At 42.7% G+C, this 22,557-nt stretch overlaps 2 protein-coding genes across 15 annotated transcripts in view; one reads left to right on the forward strand and one right to left on the reverse strand.

Moving 5' to 3' along the window:
* LOC118083826 (NADH-cytochrome b5 reductase 3) overlaps positions 1-13,621 on the forward strand; it is a 33,691-nt gene extending 20,070 nt beyond the window's left edge. For both annotated transcript variants that reach the window (XM_060279462.1, XM_035112744.2), the window contains exons 2-9: positions 2,984-3,115; positions 3,737-3,809; positions 5,423-5,529; positions 5,838-5,967; positions 7,534-7,617; positions 7,725-7,810; positions 10,185-10,284; positions 11,440-13,621. In XM_060279462.1, coding sequence (XP_060135445.1) covers positions 2,984-3,115; positions 3,737-3,809; positions 5,423-5,529; positions 5,838-5,967; positions 7,534-7,617; positions 7,725-7,810; positions 10,185-10,284; positions 11,440-11,612 — 885 coding nt within the window. In that variant the 3' untranslated portion in view covers positions 11,613-13,621. The remainder of the gene's footprint in view (positions 1-2,983; positions 3,116-3,736; positions 3,810-5,422; positions 5,530-5,837; positions 5,968-7,533; positions 7,618-7,724; positions 7,811-10,184; positions 10,285-11,439) is intronic.
* Positions 12,104-22,557, reverse strand: part of PPFIBP1 (PPFIA binding protein 1) — a 149,493-nt gene continuing 139,039 nt past the window's right edge. For 10 of the 13 annotated variants that reach the window (XM_060279452.1, XM_060279456.1, XM_060279453.1 and 7 more), the window contains one exon: positions 12,104-21,814. In XM_060279452.1, coding sequence (XP_060135435.1) covers positions 21,728-21,814 — 87 coding nt within the window. In that variant the 3' untranslated portion in view covers positions 12,104-21,727. The remainder of the gene's footprint in view (positions 21,815-22,557) is intronic. The other 3 variants (XM_060279459.1, XM_060279458.1, XR_009558245.1) reach the window with 2 other exon arrangements.

Genomic DNA, 22,557 nt, shown 5'->3' on the forward strand with positions numbered 1-22,557 from the left:
GGTGGGGTAGGTGAAGTAACAACAATTGACTATACCGTTCCGTGCTCTTGCTCAGGCTGCACAGAAAAAGCATTTTGGTTTCTGAAATTCATTCCGATTGTGCAGGTAAAATATAACACATTTCAGATCCAAGGATCTCCAGGCATGCAGCTCCAGGTGGTGGAGATGTCAGGCACCATCCTGGTGCCCAGGCATCTTCACTTGGTCACAATCACTTGGCTGATAGCAAAGTGTGCCTGGTGCCTCGGGAATTTTTGACACTGGATTTAACGTTGAGAAAGGCGGCTCCATACAGACACAAACAGTAAGAGGAAGGAAAAGGAGGGAAGCCGAGGGTTATTTCTCTAGCTGCCAGATCTGACAAATCGCCTGAGACAGTGAACCTCAAGCACATTGCTCATGACCAGTTTATGCAGGAAAGTCTGTGTATGTAGACCAAATATCAGAGAATGCCTCACCATGCTGCCTGTGCATATGCACGAGTCTTTGTAGGCCCTCCAACCACTGGTTCCCTGTAACTTGGCTTCTCGCAGTGAGGGAACCACCTTCAGGTTGTTTTGGGTTGTGTTTTTTTTAAGGAATACTAAATTACAGTAAGATGGGCTGCGTGCTTATAAATCTGCAGCACCTTTAAACAAATCATTCCACGAAGTTTGTCTGTTGCACTGGCATGTGGGGATATTCTCTTGCTCCTTTCCTTTCTCTCCTTTCATGATGATAGATTATCTCTCCTGCCCCTCAGCAGTATCTTCTAAGGAATTATAAACCACAAAGGTCAACCATGCAGGAGCAGTTAGATAAGTTGCCATCATGTATAATGTTCAAGAGTCACTCAGCCAAATCTGATAAAGAGCTTCCCTCGGAATGAAGAGTGGGAAGCAGTCGGAGTAGTCCTGCTGCTCTAGGCTCCAAGTCCAGATCTCATCCTCTGAGAAATGCCTGCTAGCCCTCAAATAACTTCTTCAGAGGAGAGCAATGGCATGAGGCAAGGTGAGGCAGCCATCTCAAGTGGTAGAATCCATAGGGGCAGCAGATCCTGATGTGGATCTTTATTCCCCTTTGTGCCTGATGTAGATCTTCACTTGCGCTTCTTCCCTGGTGGGGAGGTGGGAACCATTCTGTGGTTCAGCTCAGGTGCTAAAATGTCTTGGGCCAGCCATGAGCAATTGCAGCAGCAGATGGAGATGCAGTCTTGATCACTGGGCATCTTTCCCTCAGAGTGGCCTTCTTATAAAGCTGGTTACTGAATTATGGATAATAATGAGCAGCTAGTAATAATGAACACCTGGGACCCAGGTGGAGCTGTGGTTAAACCACTGAGCTTAGGGCTTGCTGATCAGAAGGTCGGCGGTTCGAATCCCTGTGACGGGGTGAGCTCCCATTGCTCGGTCCCAGCTCCTGCCAACCTAGCAGTTCGAAAGCACGTCAAAATGCAAGTAGATAAATAGGGACCGCTCCGGCGGGAAGGTAAACGGCATTTCCATGTGCTGCTCTGGTTTTGCCAGAAGTGGCTTTGTCATGCTGGCCACATGACCTAGAAGCTGTACGCTGTCTCCCTCGGCCAATAATGCAAGATGAGCGTGCAACCCCAGAGTCGGTCACGACTGGACCTAATGGTCAGGAGTCCCTTTACCTTTAGTACATGATGCACAGGTATCTTACACTTGATAGTCATACAACTTAGCATATACCCACAAATGCCCTCCTTGTGTGCATCGCTGTAAGTTAGATACTGTGATCGAGTCACATGCAGCTTCCCTTCTCATCCTGTATGATCTGTATTTTATTATTATTATTATTATTATCTTTTTAAAATCCATCCAAGTTATTTTTAGTTGCATCCTTTTGTATTGTGCAGGTCCATAATGTATGTTTGTGCTTAAGAAGTGTTGATCGTTAAATTTCTAGGCCCTTGGCTCTGATTCTGGCTCAGAAAAGCAAAAGTCCTAGTTAACACAAATGAGACCTGTGTTTGTCATATTTATATTATGGCTGCATAATGACATCCACCATTTGTTTTTCTAAGACGAACTGCTGGTTCATAGCCCATAAATGTTGGCTAATAGTTAGGAAATCTACGTGTGTGAAATATCAGTTGGGAAGATATGCAGCAGGCATTGTGCCACAGGGAGGGATCAGGTGTGGATGTATGTGAAAAACAAGGGCTGGTAGTTGGGAAGAATCAAACAGCTATGAATTAGCAGAATGTACCTTGGGGATTTGGTGTGCGGTGGTGGATCTCCTGTTTGCTTCCATTTGTGCTAGCATTTTCATTCTCATTACATCTCCCTCTCGATGGATATAGGTATGTAGGGAGATAAAGGGACCCCTGACCATTAGGTCCAGTCGTGACCAACTTTGGGATTGCGGCGCTTATCTTGCGTTATTGGCCGAGGGAGCCAGCGTACAGTTTCCAGGTCATGTGGCCAGCATGACAAAGCTGCTTCTGGCGAACCAGAGCAGTGCATGGAAAAGCCGTTTACCTTCCCACTGTAGTGGTACCTATTTATCTACTTGCACTTTGACGTGCTTTCGAACTGCTAGGTTGGCAGGAGCAGGGACCAAGCAATGGGAGCTCACCCCGTCGCGGGGATTCAAACTGCCAACCTTCTGATCAACAAGCCCTAGGCTCTGTGGTTTAACCCACAGCGCCACCTGTGTCCCTCATGTAGAGAGATAGGTATTTGTAAATAAAGCAAATATTTTAAAATGCCATAAATCTCCTATGTCCTTTTGCCACTTACCAGTACAGAGGGACTATATTTTCTCACTTCATCCCTCAGGAAAATAAAGATTACTTGAACTGATGTTTTAAAAGGAAAATTATAATATATTTAAAATCTTATGTATTGCCTTGTGATAATATGCTACTAATGTGATGCTACTTGCTTTTTTATTTTTTATTTTGCTCATAAATGTTTACTGAAATGTTGATATTTAGAGTCATGGTAGTGATACTCTACTTTCCCTTTTTGTGTTGCAGTTGGGAAGAGTCGCACTCTCTCCAGTATACTTCGTGATCAGTGTGATCATGAGAATTTTCTCTAAGCCTCTGCCTCCCATTACCCTAGAGAATCCAGATGTGAAATATGCTCTGCGGCTGATTGACAAAGAGGTAATATTCACCTTAGCTCAATTTTTCCTCTCCTCCTCCTGCCAAGTTAAGATAGAGAACAAAATGCACCAGGATTCCCAAACAATCCATGGAAAACCGAAGTGTGTGTCTCCCACTCTCCTTATAAGCAAGCATGTTTATTTTCTAAGCTGACAGGCAGTTCTGAAACATGGCTTGGTGCTGTTGTCTAAACCACTGAGCGTCTTGGGTTTGCTGATCAGAAGGTCAGCAGTTTGAATCCGTGCGACGGGGTGAGCTCCCATTGCTCTATCCCAGCTTCTGCCAACCTAGCAGTTCAAAAGCACACCAGTGCAAGTAGATAAATAGGTACTGCTGTGGCGAGAAGGTAAATGGCGTTTCCGTGCGCTCTGGCTTCCATCACTGTGTCCCGTTGCGCCAGAAGCTGGCCACATGACCCAGAAACCTTCTGTGGACAAACCAGATACCTTGGCCTGAAGCGAGATGAGCGCCACACCCCATTAACCAGTTTGACTGGACTTAACCATCCAGGGATCCTTTTCCTTTACCTCTTATCTTGGTTATAAATATATGTGGTAGAAGAATGTATAATACTCAAACATTTGCTTCAAAGCACTGACTTGCCTGCTGTTCCTTTTTCAGGAGATTAGTCATGACACAAGAAAATTCCGTTTTGCCTTGCCATCCCCAGAACACATTCTAGGCCTTCCTGTTGGTATGTTTTTATTTGAAGAAAATGAACACTTTTTGCAGTGCATCTGGATGTATCTAATATCATCTATCTGACTGTCTGTCTGTCTGTCTGTCTACCTGGGGTCTTTGCGTGTAGTGGAGGAATAGAATGGGAATCCAAGACATTTGGTTGAATTGTGGGGCTTTGAAAGAGCCTTATGAGCAGCCCCCTCACCCACCCACTCCTGTATTAAGCCTGTGCCTACGTTTCTCCATTGGCAGGTGGAGTAAAGCTCAGGTGAAAAGTATTTATGATCTTTTAAAATTGTCACAGCACCCACAAATACTGTATATTCCTGCGTATAAGACTACTTTTTAACCCAGGAAAATCTTCTCAAAAGTCGGGGGTCGTCTTATACGCCAGGTCGTATTTCTTATACGGCGAGTATATCCCGAACTCTATATTTTAACTGGAAAAGTTGGGGTCGTCTTATACACCCAGTTATATACGATGCTGCTGCAACACTGAGCTAGATATGGATCTGGTCAGTACATGAATGGAACATCTCCTGGGAGCTCATGGCTTTAGTTCCAATATGGAAGGAGATAAAGTCAGAAAGCAATGCCAATAAGTGCAAAAAGAGTAGCTTTCAACATTCCTGATGCTTCATGGATCAGTGTTTTCCCCCTGGAGAGATCCAGTCTTTTATACATTTAGCTAATCAGAAAGATGCCCCCACCTTGCTCTTGGGACACAAGTGGTGGCAAAGGCAGAATGGCACTGCAGCTTCCATTGTCTTCACACAACTGGTTTAAGGACTTGATGAGTTGGTTTACTATAGCCCCTCTGTCTCTGGTTGCAACACAAATTCTTCTCCTTCTCTGGTGTTGAGATGATTTGTCCAGGAGAACAGTTGTGCTGTTGGTCCACCTCTCTTACCACCTGAGAGCAAGTTCTAACATCTGAGCTTCCAGAAAGCAAAAGTATCACACAAAGCCACATGTTAGTCCGACTTGTTAATATTGCACACAGATCAACCATGAGAATAGGTGTGACCATATAGACAGTACTTTGTGTTATTGATGTGTAGTATGACCATGGGGAAAGTTATCCATTCTGAATACCGTAAAACAAGAAGAGTCAACTGCTGGTCCAAGGTACGTAGTTTAGTTCTTGGGCTGAGCCTTGTACACACCTGGGTAGGAGACCCCCTTGGGGCTCTGTGCAGATGTGGGCCACTCTGGTAGTACAAACCTATACACGTCTACTGAGAAGTAAGACCCATTGAGTTCAGTGGGAGTTAACTCCCAGATAAGCAAGTGTAGGATTGCAGCCTGAGTTCCTGAATTCTATGTGTAGGAAAGAAGTGCAATAAATTTTTGAGCTGGCTTTATAGTGTCAATGTTAAATTGAAAATTTAGAGAGGGTGAGTTGGGAAATCGTTAGTTTTACATCATTTTTTTAAGAAAAATGAAGCTCTACAGATGGGTTTGCTGATTTGATCTAGAATGGCCATAACGTAACATAGTCTTTTGGGAGAGTGTAGAGTGGTATCTAGTATGCTAAAGGGATGTCAATATCAAGGATAATGTAAGCATGTTCTTCAGTCTCTTCAAAATATGATGTATTTTTTAAACTTACAAATTTACCTCTAGGGCAGCACATCTACCTCTCTGCAAGAATTGATGGGAATCTGGTGATCAGGCCCTACACACCAGTTACCAGCGATGACGACAAAGGTTATGTGGATCTTGTTGTGAAGGTAATGGCTGTTGAGAATGATCGCTTCAGGGCGATAAAGCAACAAAAATTTAAGTATCTCGTGACACTCTGTGAAGTATTCAGTCTCATTTGAAACCCTCACAGATGGCCCCTGTACATCCATATGCTTGCAGTGTGGTAGTGAAACTCTGTTGATAATTAGTCTAGATTTGCAAAGGATGTGAAGTGAGACCTGTTTCTTATCCTTGTGTTGCCCACATAGAAAACCTGAAACTAATCTGGTGTATACACTATTTTTGTTTTTTGTTTTAAAGCTATCCTTTTTTCTATTCTCTCTCTTTTAAATAGATATATTTCAAAGGAGTTCACCCAAAATTCCCTGAAGGAGGGAAGATGTCTCAGTACTTGGAAAGCCTAAAAATAAATGACACGATTGAGTTTCGTGGACCCAGTGGACTGCTTGTCTACAACGGGAAAGGCAAGAGTGGTTTTTATAAATAGCATGGGTTCATAAGAAACATCATGTTCCTTATATTCCATGGGTTCCCCACATGTTGCACTTCAGATGTTGTTGGAACTCCATTTCCCATTATCCCTGACCATTGAGAAACGGATGAAAGTTAAGAGTCATGCAGTATCTTGTTGGCTGGCTCTGCTCTATCCTATCCTAACTTCCTCTTAAATGGAATAAGACAACAGTTGTTTTCTTAAGGAAAGCCGGCAAAACAAGATGCCTTTAAACGAAAAGGAAAAACACTTTGTGCTAGCAGCAGAGCAAACTGGATAATTTGGTCAGATGGAAAGAAAGTGAGAGGGTCAATGGAAGATGTGCAGAGAATAGGGTTGTGGGGTGTGTGTGTTGCAGGTGCCGTTTGTTACCAACTTCCAACTCCCCTGCAGGGAGTTCTTTGTGCACGTTGGAGCCCATTTGATACTCTGAATGGGGCCAATGTGCATATAATGGCACAAAGCAATACTTCAGTCATTCTGAACAGGGATTAAGAACATCTACTTCCTAAATCAATCCAGTTACCACAGGAACTCTGGTTGCTTTCAGATAACTGAAGCACAATTTAGTCTTCATGTGCTGTGGTGAGTCTTGAGCTCAAACATGTCTCCTCCCCTTGCTTGCTTGCAAGGAAAGAACTTGCCAGCCGTAGCAGAAGCTATGTAACCAGTTTCCTGGTTCAGAATAAGGCTGGTATTATTACAAGCCATGATGTTGTTGGCATCCGTCTGTCTCGGGAGACAATGGAGTGCGCTTCCGCGGGCAAAGTCAAACTGTTGCATTAGCAGCACTGAAGTGACCTACCTGGGATGCTGGGCAGTGTGTAAGGGGGTCCTGGGCTGCCCAGACAACAAGACCTCCCTCTTGGCCTTCCTAATGTGGTCCAAAGGAAAGCAGCAATGTGTTTGGCATCAGCTTGTCAGTAGGAGTGGCCGGAAGGAGGCATACGAGGGGCCATCTTTCATATTCTTGTACATGGAGTGGGAGAGAGTGCATGGGCACAGCTCCTGCTACAGCACTCAATGCTAAACCCTGAATAGCACTGTGCATTAATGCAGCCTCTCTAGTAGAAAGGTGTAGGGGTTTCAGTAGTAAGTAAACCACCACGAGAATTATGGATTCTAATGGAAATTCTAGCAGCTGCCTTCACTCTTCCTATCACCCTGCCTTTTCTTGCAGAGGAGCACTGGATGGGGCTCAGGTAATGAACCGTTTGGCAGCTCTCAAGATTAGCATTTTCCCTAGCTTATGTTTATTTTCTCATAGAGGGCAGCAGAAGGTCTCTCCCTATTCTGCTGAGGCAACAGGGGTCTCTAGGTGTTGTGAGACTCCCGTCATCCCTGGCCATTGACCCTGTTCACTGGTGCTGATGGGAGTTTCTGTGCAGCAGCATTGGAGGCCCACAGGTTGCACATTTCTAGGTCAAGGTTTTCTTCCTCCAGTCTCCTAGTTAAAGGTGGGGAAATTGTGGCTCTTATCAACTTCTGCTTCTAGCCATAAAACCACTGTTTATGTCCTTTCTTGCTATTTCCACAGGCGTATTTGCTATTCGTCCTGAAAAGAAATCTGAACCGGTTCTTAAACATGTCAAATATGTGGGGATGATAGCAGGTGGAACAGGTACAAAATAGATTGTTTGCGGTCTTTTTGTATTGAGTTTGTTTGTGTTCTCTAAGAGGTGGCTTTGTTTGACTTGGCTGTGTCTGGTTTCCCCCCCTTCTCTAAAGGAATTACCCCCATGTTGCAACTCATTCGGGCTATCATGAAGGATGAAGAGGATCCCACCATTTGCCATTTACTCTTTGCTAACCAGGTAAATAGAAGTCCCTAATTTTATTTTTTGTGGATGTTAATCTGAAGGAAAGGCAGGATTTTGGCAGGGCTAAGAAAAGCAAGGTGGTGGTATTTTTTAAAAGGAGAAATATTCATAGATGTTCAGTGCAATCCTACACGTTTACTCGAGAATATATCTATAATTTACATAGGACTTTATTCCCACATAAGTGTGCATAAGCTTGCAGCCTTACATCCCCACTTTTTCAACTGCTCAGAGCAACTTGCACTGGGTTCCCACTGTGTTCCATCTCAGAAGGTTTCTGGACTCCTCCTTGGCTTCAGCAGGAGAACTAGGTCATGTTGCTTCAGACCGTGCCATGGGCTAGGAGTGGGAACCTTTGACCCTCAGGATATTGCCAAACTAAGCACAACCAGTGACAATGGAAGTGGTACTACTGGAGGTCCGGTCAACATTGAGTTTCCAGACCTTGTTGGCCTTACAACTCTTGGCCAGTAGATGAGATGGTGATAGTTGAAGTGCAGCAACATCTGGGAACACAAAGTTGGGGAAGCCTCCTCTAGGCCAGGGTGGAGAACCTCAAGCCCAGGTGCTAAACGTGCCCCTCCAGGCCTCTCTGTTGGCCCTTGGGACTGTGCCAAGGCTGCATTCTCTCCATAGGCCACATCATTTGCTAGTGGCACATCTTCAAATGCTTTTGCCTGGGTGGAATGTGCTCTTGAACTGTGATAAGAGGCCTTGGCCTGGGTGGAGAGAGGTACACAGAAATCTCAGCCTACCATGCAAAGGTAAAAATTGCACTCATCGCTCCACCCAATTTTCACTCTGACCCCACCCAACGTGGCCATGGCCCACAGAAGGCTGCCCACAAGACAGTGTTGCCCTTGGACTGAAAGGGATTTTCTACCCCTGCCTTAGATCCTGGGACCTTTTGTATCCTTGCTGATGTGAAGAGACTGAATCTAGTTTTGGTGTTTTCATACTCAGTTGTGCTAGATGTCTGTATTGGGATGATATATCAAGCTACACACATTGTTAGTCCATCTTAAATCTTTTTTTACACCAAAATAAAAGTAGCCCCAAAACTAAATAAGTGTGCCCTCTAATTGCAACCTACCCCCCAATAGATTTATCTGAATTTAGAGTTTTCTCCACAAGGTGATTTACAAATTTAAATCCTGTAACATAAACTTTATTGATTTTTAATAACGTGCTTCTGTACGTCCAAGATTCCTTCTGCATTATTTACCCTCCATTGTGGCACCTGCCATCCAAGAATAGCTTTCTTTTGATAGAGACAGCTCCAGAAATAGGTGTCTTCTCCCAGCAACAGCAGGTGCAGATTAATCTTTCCTTGCATCCCTAAATATAGCCTTTTGTTTTGTGCCAGATTCCTTTGGATGGGTAATATTGCTCCCTTTCATAAGGCAGTTGCTCTAGTCACTTGATCATTTGGATTGCTCTTTTTTTCTGCACGTTTTCCAGCTCTACAAAATATACACATACCGTATACAGATGTGCACATCTATATTATATTGATGAGCAACTGATATGGTTTCTTCAGTGTTGCCTAGCTGCAAAAGATAGTGGCGCTGGGATGGGAAGAAGCCATGTGCTGTTTATGCTGCTTTTCTGTAAGGGGTTCCTGTCCCCTTAGACTGACCTGTCATTATTAGCCGTCCCTGAATTCCTTCTGGCTAGCTAGATGAGGCCTGTCCAAGTCACAATGCACCAAGCTGAATGGAGCCCACCAGGCAGAAACCGAGGCCTGCCTGGAGTGCTGCCGTACTTGAATGTAAGACTCTTGGTGTGTCAAGAGTCTTAGCAGATGAAACCGGAAGAAGTGTCCCTTACGGTGCTTTGAGAAAGTAGAGGGTTATGAACATCACTACAGTGGTACCTCTGGTTAAGAACTTAATTTGTTCCTGAGGTCCGTTCTTAACCTGAAGCACCACTTTAGCTAATGGGGCCTCCTGCTGCCGCCACGCCGCCAGAGCACGATTTCTGTTCTCATCCTGAAGCAAAGTTCTTAACCTGAGGTACTATTTCTGGGTTAGCGGAGTCTGTAACCGGAAGCGTTTGTAACCCAAGGTACCACTGTATATAATTTCTTGCAACTTCTGGCATTATCAAACCATGGTATCAAAGTAGATGGCATGCATCACTAGACCAGTTTTGTTATTCCTTGCTACCAAGAGTCCAGTCAGACCTCAAACCATAGCCTCATGGAAAAGTGCGGTGAGATAATGGCTTTCTAATTTACGCCTGTTACTGTACTTCCTTCTTCATTTACTGGTTTGGGAGTGGTTTTACCTATTCTTTAAAAAAAGTTTGTACGGTGGACAGCACAAAGCTACATAAAAAAACTGCTGCTCCTTTTTTTCTTGAACAGACTGAGAATGACATCCTGCTACGTCCAGAACTTGAGGAAGTGCAGGCTCAACATTCAAACCGTTTTAAACTGTGGTACACGTTGGATAGAGCACCTGAAAGTAAGTCCCTTATTCCATTATGGTTATTTCTCATGGTTTTTTATCTTCTTAGTTGCCCATCTAAAAATATGTTTGCATATGTATTGTACAAGTACACCTGTTACGTGAGCCAGGATTGGTGGTAGCTGAGTGTTGAGTGCATGCAAGAAAACTCCAGTTTGCTGTGACAGATGGCAGGAAAAAAACAGACTTCTGTGGAAAATGTCTTCCAACTGTAATCACAGAATTGTAAGCTGGAAGGGACCCAGAGGGTCATCTAGTCCAAGCCCCTGCAATGCAGGAATCCTGCCCACAGCTATCCCTGGGTGGACTTGAACCACCAACCTTCTGGTTAACAGCCAGATGCATGGAGCCATTGCACCACTTGAAGACGATTGGAAATTCATGATTTAATAGAGATGAGTCAACGACCTTTTTAAAGTTAGTTGATACTAACTTTGTGCATTAGCACAATGACTCCTGAATATGTGAAGAGGCTCATTAGAAATGAGCTTTGGGTTAAATGAAATTTCTGACTGCAGTGTTGGACTGCGGATAGCTCATTCACACATGCTCACTATCACCTGGTTCACAAAATACAGTGAGCCCAAACTATGGCTACTACTTTGCTCCTAGAACAAATATTGGTTACAGCTTTTGGTTAGTGAGGAGAGAGCTTACTCGTCACTCCTGGTTCAGACAACACTTCAGTTAAATCTTGGCTTAACTCAGTGCCGTGTGTGAATCAGCCATTCTGTTCTTCAGCACCAACATAGGACTTTCTCCGCATTGACTTTGTCTGGGAATTAAAATCTTCATCAGAAACCCTTCTCTGGTCTGCCCTCCCTTGGTAGATTAGGTTGGTAGTAACTACAGAAAGGGCGTCTTCACTGGGGCACCCAAATTTACAGGATTTCCTCCGTATGTGTGCTCACCTGATTCCTTATTCATTATTTTAGGGACTAGACAAAGTTTGCCCTCTTGGGTTTTTAATGGCATTTAAGCATTGTATTTGTTCTTATTGTCTCATGGTTTGTAGTGTCTGAGGCAATAATCACATTGAAGCTTCTTCTTTTTTACAGCAGAGTAAAAATCCATGAATACAAAGTATATATATGCATTTATTTTCTTAGGTGTCTATAGATACTAACTTGGATTGTGGTCTTTCCCAACTAGGTTGGGATTACAGCCAAGGATTTGTGAGTGAAGACATGATCAGGGACCACCTGCCCCCGCCACAAGACGACGTTCTCATCCTGATGTGTGGCCCCCCTCCAATGATTCAGTATGCTTGCATTCCCAATCTGGATAAATTGGGATATTCCAAAGAGATGAGATTTGCGTACTAAAGGGGAATGGAGGAATGATGAAATCAGAATGTGTAAGTGGGGAAAAGAATGGATGGAAGTGCGTGGAACAACAGGGAACAAGGCAGAAACAGTGCCTGAGGCAAAGGGGTGTTGAAGCTGCATTCAGAGAGACTGCCAAACTCTCTATACAAGTTTGGTGTCTTCTTATTAGTGACACGCTGAAAATTCTGTAATGGATATCTGTGTTGCATATGGTATCTTTAGCTTCGCTATGCTTAATAAATCTGTTGTAAGGCCACTGGATTAACTCTTTCACAATAGATAGGCAAACTGTAGCCGGCCTCTTGCATCACCAAAGAGTTTCTTCCTGATATAGCACGCTTATGTGATGGAAGGAAGAGTTTTCTTGTCACGAAGCTATACAATGAGCAGTTTAAGCATAGCTGTATTAAATACACACTGATCAATAATTGAAATTTCATTATTGCCTTTATTTGAAGATTGGTGGTTTAGCCAGTTTGGGGTGGGGGGTGGGGAGTGTTGCTTATTTAATGAAAATACATTAGAAACCTTTGTATACTGAGAACACACAGCTGATTTATTGTCTCACTATAGAGCAACGTCTTCCTTAAGTTTCTCTTGCTAAGCATTCCCAAGCAAAGCTTTGTACACCAAGTGTTCCTTAAAATGCTTCCTCCCTTCTTTAGTAGTGAAGTGTGTAAAACAGCCCAGTGCTGAAGACATTTATGTGGAAATAAGTCCCACTGATTTTTTAAAAATGGTATTTAAGTTGTAATTGATTTTTTGGAAGTCGAGTCACGTTTGGAATGCTGTGGGACATCAAACAGTTACTTAAAGCTCTAAGTGTGTGTTGTATATATCTTCTTAAACTGTAAGCTTTACAACTGCCAGAAGGGATCGGAAAGCAGGTATTCTTTATTATCTGGTAAAGAATGAAGACTTCTACAGATTCCAGAGAGATGCACGTAAGGCCTATTAACTGCAGAGATATCGTGTGCATTTTAACTACTCTTTTTATATAGATCTTTTATAAGTTGCTAAATAGCTTTGTTTGTTAAATTAAAATTCTGTGGCCAGATTCCCCCCAAAATTAATTCCATTGTGTATGAACGTGTGTGTGTGTGATGAAGTCTCGCATTCTCGAATGAGTAAGTTCTAGTCTCTTCCAGACATCCTTTTTTTATCTGCATGGGCTACTATCCCACTTGGACATTGGGATAAAAAGCCACATTGAAATGAAGTGAAAACTCTGCAAGCTGTGCAAGCACTCCTCTTGGGTGCCTTCCAGTTATTTCAGTTGGGGGTGGATTGTGCACAAACAACTTTAGGCAGACTCTGCCTTCCTTTTGTCCATTTCATTAAAACTAGAACTGCAGCCTGGCGTCCCTCCCTGTGCCTTTGCTGTTTTTCCTTCCACCTAGAGAGAACAGGCTCCTCAGTCTATTTGAGCATGCTTCTGTCCTGTCCTGTATGCTGATTCCAAGGCTCTTCTATATCTTGCCCTGAAGCATCCTGTGGGCTGAGTTGATCAGTTTCAGGACTGCTGCGTAGCAGTACCATACTTGCCCTTGTTGGGAGGAGCAATGTATGGTGTTTTGAGGAACAAAAGCAAGCCACTACAGTACATATATTTGCTGAAATCTTTTGAGAAGGGGGTGGGAGGGGTTGCAGCCTGATTGAATGCCAGTCAAGGGTGCACAAGTTAGGACCTGGAAAGTGGAAGAGCAAGAGGCCGAAGAAGATAGAACAAAACACTAGAATGGTTTTACTTCTGTGTGTGCTAAATTCCTCGATTGCTTATTTTCTGCCACAAGAGTTGCTTCAAAGTCCATGTAACTATCTTTTTGCTTAATATTTTTGTATATCACTGTGGGCAAAGGGAGCCTTAACTTTTTAATAAATGTATTATTGAGGTGTTGAACAGCTCTGGCTCGCCTCACACAAACTCTCTTGTAGGACACATCCTACCTGTTCAGCAATTAAATTTTCCAACTGCAACGTGGTAGAAATAAAACTTTTTTTGCTTACTTATTTCGTTTATTTATTTCACAGATGTCATCTTACCTTAATGTTGGACTAAATGTAAAAAAACAAAAAAAAAACAAAGGTGAAATAAATGTTCTCTGACATGGCTCACAAAGGAGAACGCAAAATATTTCATTATTTCTACCCTGCCCATTTGGCTGGGTTTTTCCAGCCACTCTGGGGAAACAGTTAAAATGGCTCTGTATCCAGCAGAGTCAGCAAGATAAAATAATAGAATCATAAAATTGGAGAGTTGGAAGGGACCATGGGGGGGGGGGTCATCTAGTCCCACCCCTGGCAATGCAGAGAGTTCATGACCCTGAGATTTAAGAGTCCCATGCTCTACCAACCAAGCGAAGTCAAGAAGTCAAACATAATGTGAGGGCAGAGAAATCAGCACTTAAATACTGTAATGATGGGAGATGTACTTCAGCAACAGCAGGAGAGAGCAAGGTTGCTTGCGTGTGAACCACCCTAGTGAAAAGCTCTAGACTAGAATTCAAAGCTTGCACAGACCTTGCTTGACCTAACAAAGTTTGCTTCAATATAGAAATAAACAGTAAGTCAGATGGACAGACCTTTCTGCAGTATAATTAACAGCATGCATTGGAGACCAAATGAAGCTACTCAGAAGTCAATTATTCTATTTCAGTTATTTAAAGCTCAAGCACATTTTCTTCATAATCCTTAACTACTCCAAAGTACGCCAATATGATTACCTCTGTATTACTACTAACTAGATAATGGGGGGGAGGGGTTTGAGAACAAGTTACTGAAGGTTATCCAGTCTGTCCATGAGTGAGCATGTAGCAAAAATGCCAACTATAAGCAGTACAGTGGTGCCTCGCTAGACGAATTTAATTCGTTTTGCTTCATTTTGCAAAGCAGCTCCCATAGGAATGCATTGAAGTGCGGTTTCCCATAGGGTGCCTCGCAAGATGGAGAGAGAAAAAATTCATCTTGCGAGGCACCCTATGGGACGAAAAAATTCGTCTTGCGAAACACACCATAGGAAACTTCGTCTTGCAAGTCTCCATTGAAATTGCAAAACGCTTTCGTTTTGCAAGTTTTTCGTCTTGTGAGGCATTCGTCTAGCGAGGTACCACTGTAAGTCCATCTGCACACACACACACACTTCTGTTCCAGGGGGTTCTGATTCATACACCCTCCCTCTGATAGATTATATGAATGGGAGTTGAGGTACCAAAAATCCTACCTTAAAAGACATGCTCTTCCATACTGGGTGTATTTATAATTTGGAAAATGTCTGGTCTGGCAGCCTCTTGCATATGGTCCTTGCCCCATCTTACAAACAGCTACACTATCCTTTAGACCACATGTACATGACTAAGAAGTTTTCAACAAGGGGACACAAATTCTGTTCACAACAACTGCATATTAACAGCTCCTACATTCACTCCTCCGTGTGCCTGCAGGGATAATGGCAGGATCAGCTGAGTCAAGCAAGATCCATTTCCTGCTCCCACCTCCCCCTTTTTATAGCCTTTAGAACAGAGGAAATGTTTTGCTAGTGTGCATCAGGCTATCTAAAAATGGCTCTTCCTGGTCATTGATATTTCTAGGTAGGCAGTACAGCTTAACAGCTGCCATTTATATATTAATTTGGCCTATTACTGTGTGCAGCTGTTGACTTGCACCATGATTTTGGCTTAACCAGAGAGAAAATCTGACAACAGGATTGAAACTGACTTGCCTGTTGCAGCATGCTTTACGTGCAATAAGATGATGAAATCGAAATTTGCAGGGAGCAGATCATCATTTTCTCAGTCCCAGTTCCTTGTATACAAATAAAAAAGCATATAAGAAGCCACAGAGCAGTTATCAAACACTCATCACACAAGGTTTATTATGTACTGGGTAGTTTTGAGGTGTGCTTTTTTAAACCCTCTTGCTTCACAAGTGTCAACCATGAAGAAAACAGGAATGAGGGGGTGCATGCTGATGGCAAATCACACACTTGTAATGGAGTACAGAGGAACCTCGGTTTATGAACACCTTGGTTTACGAATTTTCGGTTTACGAACGCCGTGGACCCATCTGGAACAGATTAATTCACTTTCCATTACTTTCAATGGGAAAGTTCGCTTCAGTTTATGAACGCTTCAGTTTATGAACAGACTTCCGGAACCAATTACACCCATGCTTCGGGTTAAGTACGCTTCAGGTTGAGTACTCCGCGGACCCGTCTGGAACGGATTAATCCACTTACCATTACTTTCAATGGGAAAGTTCGCTTCAGTTTATGAACGCTTCAGTTTAAGTACTCCGTGGACCCGTCTGGAACAGATTGATCCACTTTCCATTACTTTCAATGGGAAAGTTCGCTTCAGTTTATGAACAGACTTCTGGAACCAATTGTGTTCATAAACCAAGGTACCACTGTATTTAAAAAGAGGCTATCAGAGGTTTGCCATATGCAAAGAATATCCAAGAACTGTCCTGCAGCCTTGGTGGAATTAACAGCCCCACCAACTACCTTGTGAGGGAAAAGGGTTGACAGCCAACAGGCCAGCAGAAAGAACACTCTTCCACTGATTTTCTATCACATTATCAGATCTTACTGATACAGGAAACCTGGACCAGGGGTGACATATTTAAACTGATACCTCTCCTTTACATCTGGAGCTGAACTGGCGAAGAGGCATGGCAGAGCAAGAGGGGAACTGGGGATCCTTTTTCTACCGTAACAACATCCGCTCCACACCAAGGTCCCTCCCTTCACTTAAGACATACACCATTGCTCTTCTGCTCCACCTTAACAAGAAGGCTCTGTTAATTATTACTGAAAGATGGGAGAGGGCTGCTAAGCTATCTCAATAGGCCAGAAACTGATGGAAGTTGACCAGAAAAAAATTCATTTCGGGTATCTGTGGCTAGGTGGGATTTGCTTTGTGTATCTTCAAAGCTAAGATACTCTTAGCTTTTGAGACGCATAGACCCCTTCTTGGCTAAAAACATCACATATAACCAGCCTTATGCTCTTGGTTCGTTTCCTGTGATACTTTTTGGCCCATCATCTTGTCAAGGGTGGAGCTTTCATTCAAGATGACCTCAAGGTGGTATTTTTTTTCAGGTTAAATGGCTAACATATATAAGTGGTATTTTCCATTGTTTTACACTAGACACAAAACCTTCCCATGCAAATTAGTCACAGCTTCCTGAGTGCCAGCACAAAACTGGGTGTCCCCTGCTCCACCTCAGCTAACAGAAACCAGTTTCTGAAGTTTTCATTTCATTTCTGAAACCAGTTTTCATTTCTGAAGTGCCAATACTTCCTTTGCGCTTTAGTCCAAACTAGGGAGGGTGGAAGAATATGAATGTTTCAAAGTAGCCATCCACTTTTGTATTCTGAGGGTAGTTCCATTTCATTGGCCTGGCCCGTCAGACACACCATGCTTTATTCAAAGCAGAACGCTTCAGATCACCAGCAGTTATTTAAATCTTTATTGCTTGCAACTCTACACAGGTACTTGGGTGTAAACCCCGAGAATTCAGTTGGACTTCCTTTTGGAAGATTTCAAAAAATAGGGTAGCAAGAAACATCTGAGTTAAAAACTGCTACACTGACGCCTGCCAATTTCTGCTGTTTCAGACAAACGATTCTATGACCTTTGCTTCAATCCATAGCAGTTCTGAGAATGATTGGGCTACCACAAGAAGAATCAGAAACTAATGTCCCGGCTATGCAACACGCACAATACACAATAAATCCAATATGGCTGAACTATCCACACCTGCGATGTTGCTTATTTTATGCTAGCAATAACAACTGACACAAAATATGCAGCTGAATCCCCACTGTTCCTTTACCACATCAACTTATTACATGTCTCTGTGTGTGCACAGCTATTTTAAAAAAAAACATACGAAAAGGAAGATACAAAATGAACAAACATATTTAGCCTAACAAGAAGCCTAAGGGTGTAAAAAGAGTTAACGACCAAGTGTTGTATCCAACAAATTTGCCCTGTACAGGCAAAGACTTCCACTTGTGCAACAGGAATTTCCCCTCCCTCTGCTCTCCCCTCCCCCATGATCTGGTCCAGAGGTTTTGGGGGGGGACCCACAAAACTGATTTGATGGCATGTACAGGGGCAGGATGAACAAAAGCCATCATCTAAATAGGTACTTGCATCAGATAAATTCATTACTTAGCTTCACTCTACCTATTCCAATTACAGTGGTACCTCGTAAAATAAAAAAATTCCTTCAGTAGCACCTTAAAGACCAACTAAGTTTTTATTTTGGTATGAGCTTTCGTGTGCATGCACACTTCTTCAGATACCTCGGTTTATGAACACACTTGGTTCTGGAAGTCTGTTCATAAAGTGAAGCATTCATAAACTGAAGCGAACTTTCCCATTGAAAGTAATGGAAAGTGAATTAATCCGTTCCAGGTGGGTCCGCGGCGTTCGTAAACCGAAAATTTGTAAACCGAGGTGTTCGTAAACTGAGGTTCCACTGTAGTAACAATACCAACAACAGCACAATAGCTATGTGATGTGTGACACTTGTTACCAATCCATGTTCCAGCCTCACAGTAAGTGAGTCCTTTCCTGTAACTCACGATACACCATGGCCACAAAGACCTTGTTTACATTTACATAACCGTGGAAGTGCACCCCTCCTGCCGTGTGGGGCAAACAAGCCATGCTATGGAAAACTGGACTTTTTTCATTCAATCAAACCCATTGAAATAAGGAAGCTCAAAAGGAAGCAACTGAGACATCACCAGCTAGTTAAAGCAGCTTGCTAGAGAGCATGTTATAAACACCAGCCAATGATAACCAGTAGACAGATACATTGAATGAATGGTGTAAGATAGCACTGGACCACCCACAAGTGATTTGCCATTGCTCTTCCACTGGCTAAATGAGGTCTCATACTTTTTAAAACTGAGGCTCCTGTCTAAGCAATATATAAGATTTCAAAGCGGGCTTCTGCACCCCACCCCCCACCCCCATATTGATTTTCTGGCCCAGATCTACACAACTTTCACAGGCACAGAGGTCTCTTGTTAGCAAATATTTCTCTAGTTTGTGTTCAATATGAGTGTTCCAGTGTATATTTGCTGATTTGCACCATCAATGAAATTATCAGAAAGGGCCAGTTGCACAAAACTTCTTGCATGCCTTGGGGTCTGGGCAAGAGAAAGCTTTGTGCTGCATAAAAACATCGAAAGGCTGATCTCTACAGTTAAGGGCAAAAAAGGGGTTATTGAAAACCTTGTATATATATCTTTTGCAAAGAAGAGATTAAATTCCAGAATTTTTTTTTTTACTTCTCTCAATAGGTATTTATTTATCTAGCATGACATACATATGTTTATGCCGACTACTTTGTACACACGCATCCAAATAAAATATCATTTATAGCACCCATTTATGCTAACTGCTTGGCTGAATCATGAGTGTTTTAGATTACTCTTCCCTCCCTCAATCCCGTAGAAATAATAAAAGAATATTCTTCTAACCAGCAAAATGCTGTTCATCCAACTTCCATTTACATCAGCGTTAAGAAATGAGAAGTTGATGTTGCTCATATATGCAAGTTAGTGTTTCATTCACTTAATGTTGTTTGCGCATTTGCACTTGCCCGTCTTTGATTCTCTAGTCACAATTTTACCCCCTGTACTGTATTTTATTGCAACCAGTGTGTGCCATTACACAAGGTTTGCAGTATTTTTTTATACAAATGTGAGGCTGCTGGTAGGTGATCTTAATTCATAAATACATTTATTCACAATTAACGAGAAAGTAATTGTTCCACCATGGATCTGTATTTATTCGGACACCCAGGTGGCCATGAACAAATTTGTGGAGTCCGTGTTATTAAAGACAGTCATTCCGCACCTGTATATACTGTATTGGCAAATCTCTTTGGAATAAACAGAAACCACAATCTGATAACAATTCTGACAACCATAAATAAATGTGTGTGAAGAAGTGGATCAGCGCTGGTTTATGAAATCAAACCGAGGGCCAGTCTATACATGCAAATAAATTACATGATAGAGCAGGCTTCCTCAAACCTGGCCCTCCAGATGTTTTGAGACTACAATTCCCATCATCCCTGACCACTGGTCCTCCTAGCTAGGGATCATGGGCGTTGTAGGCCAAAAACATCTGGAGGGCCAAGTTTGAGGAAGCCTGTGATCAATCACATGCTTGAATGCCCCCCATGGTGGTGGTTTTTTAAAAAAGATTCCTTGCAAGCAGAAAGCTAGCATGTCAGGAAGCAGGCAAGGTCAATCTGCACATTCAGGTATATATTGTTGTACAGTTTTCAACAACAGTTCATAATAGCTGAGCACACACCAAACACCCAACTTTAACACTCCTGCAAAGGTCTCTGGATTACTATTCTCAAACTTTTGAAGTACTGAAGTGGAAAAGAATTGCTTACATTGTAGATGTCAGACAACCTCTCCAAATGTTTGCCACATCATCATTTTATGCAGTTACTAAATTAGCCGTAACTATTTCAGGGTGATGGTGAACTGGGAAGAGAGAGACACTCACACACACAGCACAAGAGTCAGATGTATTCTGCTGAAAGCTTCAGCAACCATTTTTTGACTGGCTAATCTGAATTTTACAAGTTTTTAAAAAGTCAATACAAGTTGTGCTTTACAAAAAACCAAGTACTATATAAATATCTGTCAATATGTTATATTATGGTCAAATATACTTAAAAGGCAAGATTCCATATCTGAATTCAATACTGTAAAATAAAGTGAATTCGCTAATGCTCCTTTTGGTATAAATTTAAAGAACACTTCCATTGCATCAAGTGTGAGAGAGAAAATGGATCTTCCTAAAGGCTGTTCCTCAGTCTCAAAATTTTAAAGTGTTATTAAAATCCTATTTTAATGCTGGAAAAGGGACACCGCAGAGATTTTTCTTAATGATGGGGAAAAAAATCAATTTTTATAACTCATTCCTGATGTAAGAATGCAGGCATCCCTTGGGGGAGGGGAGGCACAAGTCATTTATAAGATCAGTCTGACTTCTCCAGTAACCAGCTGGTTTTCAAACAGGAATTCCTCTCTTTAAAAAAACAAAAGTAATCAACTACAATATAAAATTCTGATTTGTATGTACTCAATACATTTTCTCCTTTTAATAAAAATTGTATAAAAAATAAGACAACAAGATTCCGTTCTTGTGGATTATATGAGCATTGGTTTAGCCACCAATGAATACGCTAGCTATTTATTTTTGAGCAATTTGTTCAAATGGGAAACCAGGATTAGTTGAAATATATACAATGGATGCCAATTCCAGAGGTCTCTAGTTGAATGGTTTTCTTTTTGTTTTGTATTACTTGAAGAAAAGTGCGAGCAGAACGTTCTTTAAGGCGGTACGCGCCAGTTCTGCCGCACAGCTGCCTCTTTTCCCCCTCCCACCATCTTGCCATTGCCGCTTTTCCCCCCCCTTGCCGCTCCTCCTCCGCCACCACTTCCCGAGGCTGCAGGCTTGGGCTCCCGAAGGTGCTTTGGCACGGTGCTTACAATTGCCAAAATGCCTTCCAGGAAGGTGCCTGATGAACATAAAAAGGTAGCCCCAGAGTAGAGGTGCTTTGGCACAATCTTTTTACAATTGGGAAGCGCCTTCCTAGAAGGCGCTTTTGGCTCCAGCCTTGGGAAGCGGTGGCTGAGGAGGAAGGGAGAGAGTGGTTGCGTGGGGGGGCAAGTGGCGGTAGGGGGGGGGCATGGTACGTACCGGCACCTATATTTCTTTTTTAAAAAAACACTGAGTAAGAGAAATACAGATATATGATATGGCACAACTCTGTGAAGGAACATGACAGCAGCAGTCATATTAAATATGATACTTTGAAACATGTCACAAGTTTCAACACAGAAAAAAATATACACAGGAGGAAAATATACATATTTCCCCCACTGGTATGGATTTTATGGCAACTTTAGAATAGGCAACTCTTCTTATTGTCTCCCAGGAAAATATCACTTCTAACAAACAGAAGCAAAAGCGACCTTTGATTACATGATGTGGTGTCTCCATCGCATCTAAGGGTGGCACTCCGAGGACTATCAAAAAGCGGAAGCCTCCAACACCGAAACGTCACACGTTGGAATCCTCATCTGTTATACTGGCACTAGGGGAGCAAGTAGCAAAGTCTTTGAACATTTCATCTTCTTTTAACATGTACTGGAAACAGAAGAAAGGCAAGAATTGGGGAACACCGACTGAAACTCAAGAGCCAAAAAACATCAATGAATCAATCGCACATCTAGCGGCAGGCAGACAAGAGGGCACCGTTCTCTTAAGGCAACGAGGGAGACCTGGGTTACACGACACACTGAAAGCACATGCTCTGCGTGGACAGTCTCAGGCAACAGCAGGGAGACGGTCCCAGACAAAAGCGGGGCTGCCAAGGAGACAGACAACCTAGATCAGTGGTGTCCAAACTTTTTTCAGAGGGCCAGATTTGATGGAGTGGAGGGCTGTGAGGGCCGACCAAAGGGCCAAATGAAGTTATGGACCTTTTTTTTTTAGGATTGAAGAGATGGAACAATGGTTTGGTGCAGTTTAAGATAAGGTTACCGGACCTCCCAGTTTCCCGGGGACCGTTCTTAATCTGAGGCGCTCTTTCGCTAGTGGGGCCTCCCGCTGCCGCAGTGCCACTGGCATGTGATTTCCGTTCTCATCCTGGGGCAAAGTTCGCAACCCCAAACTTCTGGGTTAGCGGAGTTTGTAACCCGAAGCGTTTGTAACCCGAGGTACCACTGTAAATGGATCAATTATTTGTATAGAAGACAAAATCATGAAGGCGCTGAGAAGTGTGCCACAAAGCTTAAGCAGCCTCGAAGAATAACCGTTCTGAAGGCTATGACTCACACCAGTTTAAATTTGCAGTGCATTATATACTGTGTGTGTGTGTGTGTGTGTGT

The sequence above is a fragment of the Zootoca vivipara genome, chromosome 10, assembly GCF_963506605.1.
Source record: "Zootoca vivipara chromosome 10, rZooViv1.1, whole genome shotgun sequence".
NCBI classification, from domain to species: domain Eukaryota; kingdom Metazoa; phylum Chordata; class Lepidosauria; order Squamata; family Lacertidae; genus Zootoca; species Zootoca vivipara.